Source organism: Rattus rattus, chromosome 2 (genome assembly GCF_011064425.1).
Source record: "Rattus rattus isolate New Zealand chromosome 2, Rrattus_CSIRO_v1, whole genome shotgun sequence".
NCBI classification, from domain to species: Eukaryota; Metazoa; Chordata; class Mammalia; order Rodentia; family Muridae; genus Rattus; species Rattus rattus.
In genome coordinates this window covers 151,785,687-151,801,710 of record NC_046155.1, presented here as the reverse complement: position 1 = coordinate 151,801,710, position 16,024 = coordinate 151,785,687, and the positions used below count along the sequence as shown (strand labels likewise).

Genomic DNA, 16,024 nt, shown 5'->3' with positions numbered 1-16,024 from the left:
CACTGATTGCATTTGGACAGTTTTGCACCACTATATATTCTTTTACATATTTGATGTTCACCTTAATATGAAAAGTCTTCACCACATTGCTTACATTCACAGGGTTTCTCTTCCATATGTGTTGATTTATTTTAAGATAACTGTATTGTGAAAATGGTTTATCATACCAATCATATTTCTAGGGATTGTCTCCAGCAATATTTTTTTTTCTATCTGGAGACTACTGTGACATACAAGCACTTCACCGTATTAAAAAATTTCATAATGTTTCTCTCCAGTATGAATGGTTTCAAGTCTTTACCACACGGCTTACATTCATAGTTTCTTTCTAGTATGTGTTCTTTTATTCCAAGAAGACCATGTTACGCGATGGGTTTGCCGCATTGATTACATTCTCAGCAATATATTTTCTTTAATGTATTCAGAGATAACTGCGTTGTAAAAAGGCTTTGTCATTTCTATTATACTTGTGGCATTTCTCTCTAATATCTGTTCTTTTGTACATTAAGAGATAACTTTGTTATGCAAAAGCACATTTCTTCTGCTTATGTGGTTTCTCTTCAGTATAAATTCTTTCATGATGGTAAAGAATACACACATGTCCAAAGACCTAACTATGTCAAATACTTTTATAGGGCTCCTCTCCCTATGATGATGATTCTGTTAATGTTTTTAGAAACTACTGTAGTTTTTTAAAGACTTCAACCACAGTGAATACATTCATAGGATTTTTTAAGTATGATACCTTTTATGGTATTGGAGAGTACTACTATATGCAAAAACTTTACCACATTGTGTACATTCATAGTGTTTCTCTCCAGTATGTGTTCTTTTATGCAAGGTCAAATCAGAGTGATGTACAAAGGCTTTACCACATTGTTTATATTCATAGGGTTTCTCTCCAGTGTGTGTTCTTATATGAGTTTGGAGAGTACCACTTTGTGAAAAACCTTTACCACATTGATTGCACTTGAAGGGTCTCTCTCCAGTATGTACTCTTTGATGAATTTGGAGACTAGAATGTTGAGAAAAGGTTTTATCACATTGATTACACTTGTAAGGTTTCTCTCCAGTATGTATTCTTTCATGATTCTGAAGAAGACTGAGAGATACAAATGATTTACTGCACTGATTACATTTATAAGGTTTCTCTCTAGTATGTGTTCTTTCATGTATTCGGAGATGACTTTGTTGTGTAAAGGCTTTATCACACTGATTACATTTGTAAGGCTTCTCTCCAGTATGTACTACTCTATGTGTTCAGAGCTGACTGCTTTGTGCAAAGGCTTTACCACATTGATTACATTCGTAAGGTTTCTCTCAGTATGTGTTCTTCTATGCAACACCAAAGTACGCTGATGTGCAAAGGTTTTGCCACATTGAGTAAGTACATTCATAAGGTTTCTCTCCAGTATGTGTTCTTTTATGCAAGACCAAAGTACACTGATAAGCTAAGGTTTTGCCACATTGATTACATTCATAAGTTTTCTCTCCAGTATGTGTTCTTTTATGCAAAACCAAAGTTCTCTGATGTGCAAAGGCTTTACCACACTGGTTACATTCATAGGGTTTCACTCCAGTATGTATTACTTTATGTGTTCAGAGATGACTGCTATGTCCAAAGGCTTTACCACATAGCTTACATTCATAGCGTTTCTCTCCAGTATGTGTTCTTTCATGTACTCGAAGATACCTGTGTTGTGAAAAGGCTTTTTCACATTGATTACATTTGTAGAGTCTGTCAACAGTATCTGTTCTTTTATGTTTTTGTAGACTACTACGTGCTTCAGAGGATTTCTCTCCAGTTTGAATTCTTTTGCGCTTTTGAAGATGACTGTGATATGTGAAGGCTTTATCACATTGTGTATATTCATATGGTTTCTCTCCAGCATGACTCCTTATATGCCTAAAAAATTGGAACATGTGAAAGTTTTATGAAATTCATTACACTGATGAATCTTTTTTATCTATATGAATTTTACACTCTGGTATACTTGCAAGGTAGAATTAGATCTTAAGCTTTTATCCCACTGTTTCCAGTTTTCACTGTGGGTTGTTTTGCATCACTAGAGACCCCTGTGATGGTCTGGGCATTTATTATATGACTGACACTTATTCCAGACTTTTTCTACATGAAGATTTTCAGATATTTGAAGAAAACCGCAGGAACTCAGAGGTTTGCCACTCTGATTGCATTCATAAGTTTCCTTTCACTGTGAGTCATCCTGTATATGAAAAGTGAAGGACAAAGAGAATTAACACATTCCGAATGCTCATAGGAATTTTCTGGAGTATTAGTTTGTGGAGATATTCCAAATGAAAACTAAGGGATTACAAATGTGTATCACCTTCAGAAAGTCTCCTCAAAGTGGAGACTACCATATATCATCTAATATGATATATGGAAAAGAAAAGAGAGATCCTCTGCTTCTTTCATTATCCATATGCTCATATGGCCTGTATGCAGTGTGACATAAGATGTATCTATTTAAAGGAAACAAAGGGGTTCCACCTTCCCTTCACACACCTTGACTTTTTTTCCTCGTAGACATGAAGCGTAGGAATTAGGGTTCTTCTACAACAACATTCTTAACTCTCATAAACTTCCCTTCTCACCAAACTTAGTAAATTTAAGACAAGTGTATGAGTAACAGCAGATTGACTGTGGACTATTTGCTTATCGGAAGATTGTGGACATTTACCTATCACCTCTTCAGTGCACATACACTTTGCAATCTCTGAGTGGTATGAAAGTAAACGACATGACAGTTCTACACTGTAGCTCTCACTACACTTAGCAAATTTTCTTCAAAAGAATATTAGAATCAGCTTTTATACACAAAAAATTACCTTCCATGTCTTCTATCACTTTGACAATGTTCTTCAATATTATGGTCTTCCCAATTGTATCCTAAAATATAGTACCAGAAAATATATGATATATTTTAGGAAATGAGTCAATAAGCCATTATCTTCGGTGAACCTGAGAACCATGTGTCCTTTATTCACCTCATTCTTCCTCAATCTCACTCAGGATTACAAAAGAGCATCAGTAACCAGGAAACAGTTGTCTCCCAACCCCTTCATTTAAAACTTAAAGGGAAACTCAGTTTTACCTATAGCGGTGAGGTTCCTGTAGGTCTCCAGCATCACATCTTTGTAAAGTCTCTGCTGAGATGGATCCAGCAAAGACCACTCTTCCCGAGTGAAGTTTATGTGTAAATCATCACAGGTCAGTGCACCCTAAAATATCCCATACATGTGTACACAAAGCGTGATAGTGATAACACTGCGGTGAATATTTCATTGACAATATAGTCATGTAATTCTCATGATTCCCACAGTTAACTCATGACACAGAATGCCTGCTATAATTATGAAATCATTTGAGAAGCAAACCTAATTATGAGGTTCAGGTGTCATCACTGTGCCCTTTGAACAATATATAGCCTAGCAAAATGCCAATTAACACACACACACACACACACACACACACACACAAATAGAGAGAAAGAGAGAGAGAGAGAGAGAGAGAGAGAGAGAGAGAGAGAGAGAGAGAGAGGCGTAAACTGATTAACTCCACTGAGAAGTTAGTATAAACAAGTATGATCTACAAAAAGCTATGAGCAAACTGGGTGCATTTGCTCAAGCCTTTAATACAAAACTCCCCAAGTAGAGGCAGGTGTTTTCCAATGACTTGGATGCCAGTCTTGTTTATTAAAGACGTTCCAGGAAAGCCATTACAATCCTGTCTCTAATGCAAAAAATCAATTAAAAAAAAAGAAAGAAAAAAGATAGAAAGAACCTCAGAGGTTTCTATTGCACTTCCTACAAACAATTAAACATTCACTGCAGTTCCTTATTCTTATTCCAGGAAGCTGAAATTCTCCAGTTTAAATTGTAACATTAGTAAGGCCTTATTTAAAGGCAATAGGTGTTTAAATTTACAATGAACAAATGAAAACATTAGCAATGTAAATGTGGATCATAAATAAACATAGTGCAGGAAACATGGTTCAGTGTTTAACAGCTCTTGCTGATTTTAGATATAGGACTCAATTGCCAGGACTTACAATGGAAGCTCAGAAATATTCATTACTCCAAGACTAGGAGTTCTGTCAGAGGCTGTCTTTTGACTATTGTGAGAACCAGGCAAAAAGACGTGAACATTCATTCATAGCAATTCAAAAATATCAAAACAAACAGAACATGTAGGAAGAATATCTAAGTTTAAAAATCAAATGAATCAGAAGGATAAGGCAGTATTAATATCCTGAATACATGCCATCCTGGGAATTAGAATAATACTCTTTGTCAAATTTCATTAATCATGATGTGAGTGAAGTGCAAAACAATAGCACAAGCTTGTCATGTCTGTCACATACATTCCAGGCCCATAAAACAATAAAGCCAGGCATGTTTATCCATATACACTCCCAGGCCAAAAGAGCCAGACAGGTAGAACTCTACATTGGGATCCATTCTAGTCTACATATCTACTTGTTGGACATGCTTCATGTTTCACAGAAAAACTCTTTCCACATAAATAAAAACAACAAAATTAAAAATATAAAAATGTTAGGATATGGCTGGAAAGATGGCTCAGTGGTTAAGAGTACCGACTGCTCTTCTAGAGTTCCTGAGTTCAAATCCCGGCAACTACGTGGTGGCTCACAACCATCTGTAATGCAATCTAATGCCCTCTTCTGGTGTTTCTGAAGACAGCTACAGTGTACTTATGTATAATAAATAAATAAATCTTTAAAAAAATGTTAGGATAGCAAAATTGTGTAGAACTGAACAGGAATTGTTTCTACAATTTTGATTTGTACTTGTACTTGATTTAGTGATGAAGTCTACAATGGTAAGAGCATGACAGCAAGAGAAAGAAGTTGACTGATCAATTTCAACCACAGAATGGTAGGCACAAAGAAGAGGAAATGGATCTATGGACACTCCAATCCTATCCTCAATGAGGAATTTCATCTAGACAGGCTCTTCTTACATGAGATTCAATAAGCTCCCCGCGAAAAGTCATTAAAGACAGGTGAGGGTTCAAAGACATCATCCCAGATAGGTAGGTTTTTTTGTTTTCAATCAATTTACTGCATGCTGACTCAGGTCACTATGAGTTCAAGGCCATCCCATTATGAAAATGCTTGTAGTCTAACTTAATTGACTCCTATATTCTGCAACTTGTACTTGTTCAAATGTCCGATATCTTTTAACAATCAAGGCAGTCTCTTGATTGACCCACCTTGTAAAATAAGAAAACAATTTATATCTTTCCAACATACAGTGGCACAGAAAACCCATTTCTATTCCAATAGAAAGGAACGGGTACATAGCGAGTGAAGATTTAACCAAAGCAAGACAGAAAACCAGCAGGACAAACACCAAATCTTATAGTTCTGTCTCAGACTCATGCAGCTTCAGGTTCAAAGGACTTGGACGGCCCTACTCCTTCAACGTCTCACGAATCTTTCTCTTTGGTCACTTCCACTCCCTACACACAGCTGTCCATGGCAGATGTCTCATCATGTAGGTAGATCAACATCTTGTAGTCTAAAAACCAACTCAACCTTCAACCTCAGAGTTTCATGCAGGGAACCCTTACAGTCTCCTCAGTGCAGCTCTGATTCTGTCAAACATAGTGGTTGGAATAAGTGAGCAACTAAAACCACAGACTAAAAATTCATGACATTTTTCACTTTTCTTGTTTCTGGAACTATAACATAAGTGATTCTGCCAAGTTTGGCTTCCAACTTGCCATGGACACTGTCATGCTTGGAACACAGTTACGCCAGCTTTTGTATAAAGTTGTTTCCTGGGATTCTGAATCACTTTGCTTACTAATTACATTCATTGAAGTCTTAGTATGAGTGTGTGTCCTCATGTGCACTTCTTAGGCTTCCAATAGAGAGCAAAGGCCTTCTCTTTAGTGGTTATAAGCTCCTTGAAAACTCCTGCCTCTTTGTCAGCCCTTGACTGCCAATGAAACTACTTAGTGCTGTGTTTCTCCACTAACCACAGACTTTGTATTTCTTTAGGCCCCACTAGTTGCTTTTTTCCCCCTCTAGTATTGCATGTGCTACTCATAATAACCACCTAAAAGAGTAAATATTCCATCTATGAAATCAACACATTACTTTCAAATTCTGCCTTACTCAATTTCTCAGGGAATGGGAAGAAAAGAAAATTTGGGGTAAAATCCTCACACAAACAACCTCTAGCTTACTTTTTCATGGAGTCTATTTTTCTGAAATCCTTTGACCATGAATTCCTCCTTCTCCATTACTATAAACATTCCTATCATCCAGGTCATACAAAAATATGGCCAGTATGATCTGGATACAACATCGGCTTTGGCCATCTAATGTTGTGGTATCTACCACATTCATCAAAAAGACAAATTTACAGGATAAATTCAAATTTATAGGATAAAGACAAGTTTACAGGTTCTGTCCAGCAACAAAATCACTTTTAAGCTGTCCTAATTTGCCCTTCTCCTGCTGTGATTAAATCCTTTCATCAAAAATATCTATGTAATCAATAGTTTTATCTCACTGATTCCATCACATCACACAGTTCATCACTCTGGAAGCTTAGAATAGATGCCTAGCTACAAAATGAAGGAACAAAAACTATGGGCAAACATTGTTATCTAGCTTTCTATCTTGTTTGGTCACTGCCTCATGCTAAGGTGTCCATATAATCCAGAACAGAAGGGACAAATTACTTAGGGATATTTCTTTCCTATGCGGAAGAGCCCTTCCATATCCATCACCAATGAACACAAGCTCTCACAAACATGGCAACCAGTCATTCTGATAAGGATACATTTTCAGTTGAGGCTTCCTCAGATAAAAAGTTGACAAGTGAAGCTAATCTGGACAAAGAGACAATAATATGTTTAAATAAATGAAAGCAATGTGTTGACCATATCAATGATTTAAAAGACAAAAACGGAAACACTGAGGACTGTGGTAACTGGAAAAGGGAGATGTGCCAACAAATGAAGAATAAAGCCCTTAGACTCAATTAGAGCAAACTAGAGATGGAGAGATGGCTCCATGGTTAAGAGCACTGACTGCTCTTCCAGAAGTCCTGAGGTCAATTCCCAGCAACCACACAGTGGCTTACAACCATCTGTAATGGCCATCCGATGCCCTGTAATGGTGTGTAAGAAGGAAGGAGTACCCACCTGCCCTGGGACCTCCTGGCCTGCTTATGCCTTTCTTGCCTCAGCTAGGTGTTTTGTACTTCATGGGTCCTTGTTTCCAAGTGACTTACATGAGGGTTACCACCAGCCACGAATACTGGAGACTTCCTGGTAGCTTGCTTCTGCACAAGAATGAGTTTCACTCTATTCTTAGTTAGAAACTTCAGGAAATTGAAACATTGTAGCTAAGACGTTTTTGGGAAATCAAGACTTATGCCATTGGTTTCTGATGTGACCTATGTTTATTGTTACCCTGATAATCAGTTTGTGTTGTGTGGCTTTTTAGATTATAAGCAAGGGCATTTTGCTTGATTAAATGAGACTTGATCAGAATACTGTCTTGTCTCCATTTCTTGCGCCTTTTGTCCCATCCATTCCCACTCCTCTCCAGGGTCTCCACTGATGTTCTCGCAGGAAGGGACACAGCATGTGAAATAAATAAATAAATCTTTACAATTTTTTTTAAAAAGAGTAAACTAAAACTTTCTCTATTGAATTTATCCACCAACCAACAAAAACTCAAGGAACTAATAACATAATATGGCAAAGTTTCACAGTACAAAAATAGGCAAAGGTCTATTTTTCAAGAGTTTATTAATGTCTTGACCCACCTTATTCCAAGTAAGGGGGTGTATATTGGGGCCGCTTAAAACTAGCCAAGGACACTTTTCATCAACAAAACAAAAAAATTTGATTAACTCCTTTTTCTTAACTCTTTCCTCTCTCCCTGAGTGAGCGCTTGATCTCTCCTATGAATCAAGCCTCCTAAATCCATACCTTCCCCATGGCAATTAGACGACAATTATTCGACCGGTCCTTACCTCCCTCTCCAGCGACGCACGAGCGATACGGCCTGAAGAGTCATCTATTCCCGCTGCAGCTCTCTTATCTCTGTCATCCTGTAGTCAGCCTGGCTTCGGGGTCCCTGTGTTCGGGCGCCACTTGTTCCCACCAGCAGGGACCCAGTTATTCAGGGTCCTGAAGAGGCTTTCTACCTGTGGGCCAAATGAGGGTGAAGAGAAGAAGGAGACCAAGCAAGATTCTATTGTTAAGGTCTCGTTTATTGGGTTGAACGTTACAGCTTTTAAGGCTTTCAGGTAGGGGGAGTGTCCTTTGTGAAACACAGAGGAGGGGGAGATGAGGATATAGGCAGTGATAGCTGGAGGCAAAGACGTCAGGCGGTAGAGGATGAGGTCAGGAGGTAGACACCGGTTGTTGACTCAGGAGATAACTGGTATCTGCTTGAGCTGAGGCATCCCTTGAATGTTATCTTCCTGTGCCATAAATTCATGGGAGAGGCCTCTGTCCAACAATCTTAAGACTTATGGCAGTCATCTTAGGGGTGAATATCTGTGGCCAAACAGCCCAGAGTCACCTAGCCACTTTGAGCCATGCAGTCAAAAAGCGGCTAGGCCCAAATCCAATATGGCTCCCTACACAGGCATGCTTTAAAGTTTGAATTGCTATGAAATAAAAATATTCAAAGGGTTGAAACTGTGGTGAATCCTGTAGATGGCCTTGTCTGGTTGGCTTGAGAAGTATGTGCTACATGATTGTAAGTTTAGAGTCAATAGCTCCTGAGGTGAGGTGTCCAATTGGGTTCCTAAATCCTGAAGCAATACTTCCAACAGTGGAAAATTCAGGCTCCCATGTGTAGCTCTCTATTACCAAAAAGTCAGCAAAGCATATAGAACTTCACACAATTATTTTCAGACATTACCCTTGTGTCCTCTCTATAGTTTGCAAATGTCATTATTTCTTCACAACAATTGTATGCCTTCTGGAAACATCCATTATATTTTTCTTCTAATAAGTGTGTAAAAATTATGATTACATGTAGTAAAATTGTCATGTCCTCAGGCATCCAGTAACCCTTTCTTTATGTGCCTGATAGATGAGATTTTCTCAAACAATCATCAGGCTTAGTAAGGGCTGATGCTTACATCTAGCCAAAGAACTTTTGATTTTATTAAGGATTGCTGAAATCCTCTGACACAATGTGGAAACTCAAGCTCCTTCTGATTTACTGGCAAAACATGAATTACCCACTATACCATGCATCCATGTAGTTACGGCAAATCAATTTCTAAAAATAGATACATATGAAGAAATGACCAAAAGTAAGAGACTAGCATATAGACACATGAATCTGCATTTAAATTTCCATGTCTCCAAAAATCCTTACACAATCTCTGCTTGTCCCCTTTCCTTTTTCATAGTTGTCATCTTATTCAGTGGAGGGTATCATTTTCAAGCTATTGGAAGGTAACAATCTCTTCTGTTGGAGTACACCGATCTTTTTCAGCCTTTTCTTTTTCTACAGTGTCCAAGAAACATAACAGGGTAAATGGAGTTAAAATCTCTACCCACCTCTGAAAAGCACACCTCTTTAATTATATCAAAAGTTTAAAAAAGTTCAAAGAGAAAAACAAAATGGGATGGCACAACTGCTAATATTGACTCATAGTAGTGGCCTTTAGGATGTTTCTAGAATAAGAGAAATTAATAGTCCCCTGCTTTTACAGAGCCATGTATTCTATTCACGGATTTCAATAATTAAATACAGTTTTTATATTCTTTCCCTGAGGCCATTTAAAACAATATTTTCACTTTCTTTGGGAATTATACATGAATTCTCTTCTCTAAGAAAATTGTTTAATTTTTTCAATAAAGTATATAACTTCATATGACCTCTTCTATAGTATTTTAGGAACTTCATTCTCCATAATGTTTGTTTCTAAACTGAACTCAACTGGTTTAAGTCTGGCATGGTACATTGTGGCCATAAAATTTTGTGAACTACCAGATCAGTCACTCACATTTTGTTACTGTGATTTGGATTTCTAAACAACTACTAGTTATTGATCAGGCATCATGTGTAGCTACCAATGTTTTCCCTCATTTTACAAAACAATGAGAACTGAAAACAGAAGCAGCTTCTACTGTCATTATGTGCTATGAAATTTCTTAAGAACATAAGAACATGTGAAGTTGATGTTTGTGAGAAACACTGCTCCTATGTTGAATACAAACAATAGAGTGTACTAAAATATTTTGCAGTTCAACAACAAGGAAATCAGGTACATAAAGGTGATGCTAGGGGAAGTGGAGGAATATGAGGGGGCTGGGTGGGTTGTGGTTGAGAGAACACCCTCTCAGATGCAAAGACGAGGGTAAATAACACTGGGGGGTTGGACCTGGAAGGGAATAATATTTGGAATGTAAATAAATAAAATAAAATTTAAAAATTAATGTCTTCTTTTTAATCACAGAAGAACAAAATTGATTACAAATCATTGGCAATGGTCACATGTCTTCAACATGAGCAATTTGCAGGCAGAGGAAGACAGATATCTCTAAATTTATATCACAATTGTCAACTTATGGGGCAGTAGGCCAATCAAAGATTCAAAGTTCGATCCTATTGTAGAAAAAAAGGTATAACATAAAGATCAATGATAAATAAAAATGGTTACAGTGCAAAAAGACATTAATTCAATATAATTAAGAATTATAAACCCACCTAATCATATATTATATCTGAATAAAGGATTTAGAATGCTGTGGCATTGGTTTCTACCATTATATTAATTAACATGCATTAATTTTAACTTTTAAATAAATTTTAAGTGATGACTCCTTCTTGAATTTATTCTGTATCTGATGTCCAGACAGGAGTTTTTATCTGGCCTTAACAAAATTATGTAGCACTTGGGGGCAAATATCAAGTCAAGGAGTGCTGTACTGGAAGCCAGGATAGAGAAGACTTCCATAGCCACAATGACCTTCCCCTTTGTCCCTTGATAGACAGGGAGGGAGATGATCCAATCAAAGAATACCTGCATGGTGAATGACAGGTACTCAATTTCATTGAATGTGTCATGCAGATTCCAGGATAAGAAGGCCATACTGTAGCTCAGTGCTAAGGAGCAGAGGTACCCAAGCACACAGGAGAAAGCAAATGCAGAACCCTTGTTACACATAATGATAATGAGACCATGTCCAACATGAGCATATTGACCAGTAAAAGGTGGAGAGGTAACCAGCCATTTTCCACAGGTAATAAGTTGGATCAGCGTACAGATGGGAGTAATGAAATTTGAGGTCCTTGATATTCTTAAGCAACTCACCATTCTAGATGGATAGGTGACCCTGAATGCAGTAACCACTACAATAATTTAGCTAACATTGTGGTCAGAGCCACAGTGAACAAAACACTGTCTGATGCAAGATGTAAGTGGCTGTGTTGGACTGCCCATTGTAGAGCAAGCAACTGAGGAAACATAGCAGGGTGTAGCTGAGTCCTATATTGGCTTGGACAATGATTGTGTCCCTGTGCTTCACAAAGACTACAAGAACCACATCTGGGAGTACAGAAAAGAACAGTGCTGTGACGGTGAGATGCATGCCCAATGGCTCTTCATATTCCAAAAAGCTCACAGATTTCTGGAGGCCGTCATTTTTATCTGATGTCGCATAGTGACTTTCTGAACACTTCACAACTTTATCCATATCTGTTTAGTAGGGGTATGTCAGGGGATGAGTGGTTTGGGAGGAAGAACATCATTATAGAAGGGGACGGAGAAGGGAAAGGGGGTTTATGGCCATGTAACCAGGAAAAGGAATTACATTTGAAATGTAAATAAAAATATCCAATAAAAAAATGAAAGCGAGTGTAAATAAAGTGTTTTGAGCAAAGACTGAAGGAACAGCCATTTAGAGCCTGTCCCATATATATACAGCCACCAAGACTAGATAAGATTGATGAAGTTAAGAAGGGTAAGAAGGGCATGCTGACAGGAACCAGATATAGATGTCTCCTGAGACACAGCCAAAGCATGTCAGATACAGAGTTTAATGCTAGCAGCAAGCCAATGAACTGAGAACAGGATCCCCCATTTCAGGAATCAGAGAAAGGATTGAAGAAGCTGAAGGGGCTTGCAACCCCATATGAACAAAAATGCCAACCAACTAGAGCTCCCAGGGAATAAACCACTACCAAACCCTATATCCATGGACTGATCCATGGGTACAAGTGCATATGTAGCAGAGGAATGCCCTGTTAGGCACCAGTGGAAGGAGAAGCCCTTGATCCTCCCAAGGTTCGACTCCCAGTGTAGGGCTGTTGCTCTATTTTTATAAAAAATAAGCTATCTTTACTTCCCACTAGGTCAGGCACAGCAATGCCCCAAGATATCTGACAGATATCTTAATGTCAGTCAGCAAATCCTCTCACCCGCTTTGCTCCATCCCATATCACACTGATGATGGTCTCTCTCAGAGCCTGGCAACAATCTCTCTATCCAGCAAGTTCCGGGGAAGGGCGTTTGGGATGGGAACACCCTTATAAAAGAAGGGGAAGGAGATGGGATAGACAGCTTATGTCTTGTAAATCAGGAAAGGGAATAATATTTGAAATGTAAAATAAAAAATATCCAATAAAATAAAAAAGAAGTATCCAAAGGCTTTACAATATTAAATATTTTATAAGGTTTCTCCCAGGAAGATTCTTTGAATGCCTTTCAAAATGACTGAGATGTAAAATGTGTCACACGAACCACAGTAGAATCTTGGTGACAAGTTCCACAGACGGAGGTGAAAAGTACAAAAGGAGGAGGCCTCCTGGAACTTGTTGTGGAACTCTGCCTGGAACAAAATATTGAGCTACAGTGCTCTTGGCAATTAGTCTGTTGTATCTTTTTCTTATTTACTAGATGTTCCTGACAGCCTAGACTGGGACTTTATAGCCTTATCTTGGCAGAAGTAGGTGTTTTATTTCACAAATCATTTACAAAATCACATAATAGTGGTAAGACAGACAAAAACCTTTTTCAAAAGTAAATGATCTTATATGGCTATTCCTGTGTCATCGAAAGTGGGTCTTGGCACTTGCTAAGGAAATTGCTAAGGAAAGCATTATATTAAAAGAAGAAATAAAATTGTTTTAAATTATACTTTGAAGATTTATAAACAGACAGGAACACAAGGTTAGATAACGATTGCCCAGAAAACTTTATTAACTTACTTCAGAATTAGATATTACTAATACGTGAACATAAAATTTTTATGAACCTGGTCTTGGAAGGATGCCATTACCCTTTAAAGATTTTCATGGTTTTTTTGTGTCACATGATAATGATGCTACCTTTTCCTTCCATGATTGCTTCGCTGAACACACTTCACAGAAGTTGAAATACATGGATGATTTTGCATTTTCTTGTGCCAAAAGAGTATGATGACATTTGCTCTATTTGACTGAACGACTGATCAGATCTGTTCAGAATCGAAACACCTGTTTCTTTATGCATAAAACCCCTTGATGGAGAGCTGCAAACTGCCTCTGTGTTTATTTCTTTTTGTCACTGCCGAATCATTACGCACCTAGTGTTTGAGGACACTGGGCTGCAAGACCCCCAAACGTGGCTGGCGTGGTTGGTGGCCAAAAACGCTTTATCACACTGATTGCATTTGGATGGGTTTGTACCAGTATATGTTCTTTTACATATTGGATGTTCACCTAATATGAAAAGTCTTCATCACATTGCTTACATTCACAGGTTTTCTATAGGTGTTTGTTGATGTATTTGAAGATAAACGTGTTATAAGAGTGATTTATCATGTCAATTATATTTGTAATGTTTCTCTCCAGCAATATTTTTTTTATACCTGGAGACTACTATGATATGCAAAGACTTCATAATATTGAATAACTTCATAGTGTTTCTCTCCAGTATAAATGGTTTCAAGTCTTTACCACACGGCTTACATTCACAGGGTTTATTTCTAGTATGTTCTTTTATTCAACAAACACCATGATATGCAATGCGTTTACTACATTTATTACGTTCATAGGGTTCCTCACCAGTATATTTTCTTTAATGTATTCAGAGAAAACTGTGCTGTGAAAAGGCTTTATCACTTCTATTACACTTGAAGCATTTCTCTCTAATATCTGTTCTTTTCAACATTAAGAGATAACTGTGTCGTGAAAAAGCTCATTCCTTCTGTTCCTATGGTTTCTCTCCAGTATAAATTCTTTCATGATGAGGAAGAGTATAGAAATGTCCTAAGAACTTACTATGTCAAATACCTTCATAGGATTCTTCCCCCTGTGAAGAAGATTTCTTTTATGTTTGTAGGAACTATTGTATTTTTTAAGGATTTCAACTACAGTGATTACATTCTTAGGGTTTCTTCAGTATGAATCCTTTCATGGTATCGGAGAGTCCTGCAATGTGCAAATGGTTTAACACATTGATTTACTTTCATAAGGTTTCTCTCCAGTATGTGCTCTTAGATGAATTTGGAGAATACCACTTTGTGAAAAACCTTTATCACATTGATTGCATTAGTAGGATCTCTCTCCAGCATGTGTTTTTTCATGTATTCAGAGAAGATGTTGTTGTGAAAAGGCTTTATTACTCTGATTACATTTGTAGGGTTTCTCTCCACTATGTATTAGTTTATGTGTTTGGAGATGCCTCTGATATGCAAAGGCTTTTCCACACTGATTACATTCATAAGGTTTCTCTCCAGTATGTGTTCTTTTATGCACGCTCAAACTACTGTGATGTGCAAAGGTTTTGCCACACTGATTACATTCATAAGGTTTCTCTCCAGTGTGTGTTCTTTTATGCACGCTCAAAGTACTGTGATGTGCAAAGGTTTTGCCACATTGACTACATTCATAAGGTTTCTCTCCAGTATGTGTTCTTAGATGAATTTGGAGATTACCACTTTGTGAAAAAACTTTGTCACATTGATTGCATTTGTAGGGTCTCTCTCCAGTATGTGTTCTTTTATGTGGTTGGAGTTGACATTGTTGTGAAAAGGCTTTATCACATTGATTACATTTATAGGGTTTCTCTCCAGTATGTGTTCTTTTATGTGCTCTCCATGCAGTGTGATGTGCAAAGGTTTTGCCACATTGACTACATTCATAAGGTTTATCACCAGTGTGTGTTCTTAGATGAATTTGGAGATTGCCACTTTGTGAAAAACCTTTATCACATTGATTGCATTTGTAGGGTCTCTCTCCAGTATGTATACGTTTATGTAATCGGAGATAACCTTGTTGTGAAAAGGCTTTATCACATTGATGACATTTGTAGTGTCTCTCTCCACTATGTGTTCTTTTATGCATTTGGAGATAACGTTGTTGTGAAAAGTCTTTATCACATTGATTACATTTATAGGGTTTCTCTTCAGTTTGAATTAGTTTTTGTGTTCGGGGATGACTGCAATGTGCAAAGGCTTTACCACATTGATTACATTCATAGTCTTTCTTTCCAGTATGTGTTCTTTCATGTATTCGATGATACCTGTGTTGTGAAAAGGGTTTTTTACATGGATTACATTTGTAGGGTTTCTCAGTAATTTCTGTTCTTTTACATTCTTGGAGACTACCATGAAATGCAAGAGCTTCACTATGTTGAAAGTCTTCAGAGGATTCACCTCGTGTTTGAACTCTTTTGTACTTTTGACGATGACTTTGATATGTGAAGGCTTTATCACTTTGTGTATATTCATAAAGGGGTTTCTGTCCAGCATGGCGTCTTCCATTCCTACAAAAATTGGTATATGTAAAAATTTTATCAATTAATTACACTGATGGATCTTTTTTATCTGTATGAATTTTATAATTTGATCGAATTGCAAGTTAGGATCAGGTCTTAAGGTTTTATCACATTGTTTAAAGCATTGGTGTTCCCCTTCATTGTGGGTTGTTTTGCATAATTAGACACCCTGTGATGGTTAGGGCATTTATTACATGACTCACATTTATACCAGACATTTTGTACA

General features: G+C 37.4%; 2 protein-coding genes across 2 annotated transcripts; both read right to left on the bottom strand.

Annotated features, from left to right (window-relative positions):
* Nucleotides 1–924: 924 nt before the first annotated feature.
* Nucleotides 925–3,165, bottom strand: LOC116892087 (zinc finger protein 431-like; the record flags this gene model as incomplete). The annotated part of the gene is made up of 4 exons (XM_032893562.1): nucleotides 3,117–3,165; nucleotides 2,851–2,911; nucleotides 1,668–1,906; nucleotides 925–1,244 (listed from the first exon to the last, which is right to left on the bottom strand). Coding segments are annotated over exons 1-4 (654 nt in total), but the record flags the coding sequence as incomplete, so codon positions are not given.
* An 11,444-nt stretch (nucleotides 3,166–14,609) lies between these two features.
* On the bottom strand, nucleotides 14,610–15,784 carry LOC116893309 (zinc finger protein 239-like). Its single transcript, XM_032895136.1, has 3 exons — nucleotides 15,639–15,784; nucleotides 15,461–15,543; nucleotides 14,610–15,292 (listed from the first exon to the last, which is right to left on the bottom strand). The coding sequence occupies exons 1-3, from the start codon at nucleotides 15,782–15,784 to the stop codon at nucleotides 14,610–14,612; spliced, it is 912 nt and encodes a 303-aa protein (XP_032751027.1).
* Nucleotides 15,785–16,024: the final 240 nt, after the last annotated feature.

What these genes read in the sequence shown, in the direction of transcription:
- LOC116893309 (XM_032895136.1), bottom strand. Translation starts at nt 15,784, where the DNA reads ATGGAAGACGCCATGCTGGACAGAAACCCCTTTATGAATATACACAAA. An exon ending in TTCAACATAGTGAAGCTCTT is followed by an intron (nt 15,544 to 15,638) that starts GCATTTCATGGT and finishes TTCACAACACAG; the next exon opens with GTATCATCGAATACATGAAA. An exon ending in TAAAGCCTTTGCACATTGCA is followed by an intron (nt 15,293 to 15,460) that starts GTCATCCCCGAA and finishes TTTCACAACAAG; the next exon opens with GTTATCTCCGATTACATAAA.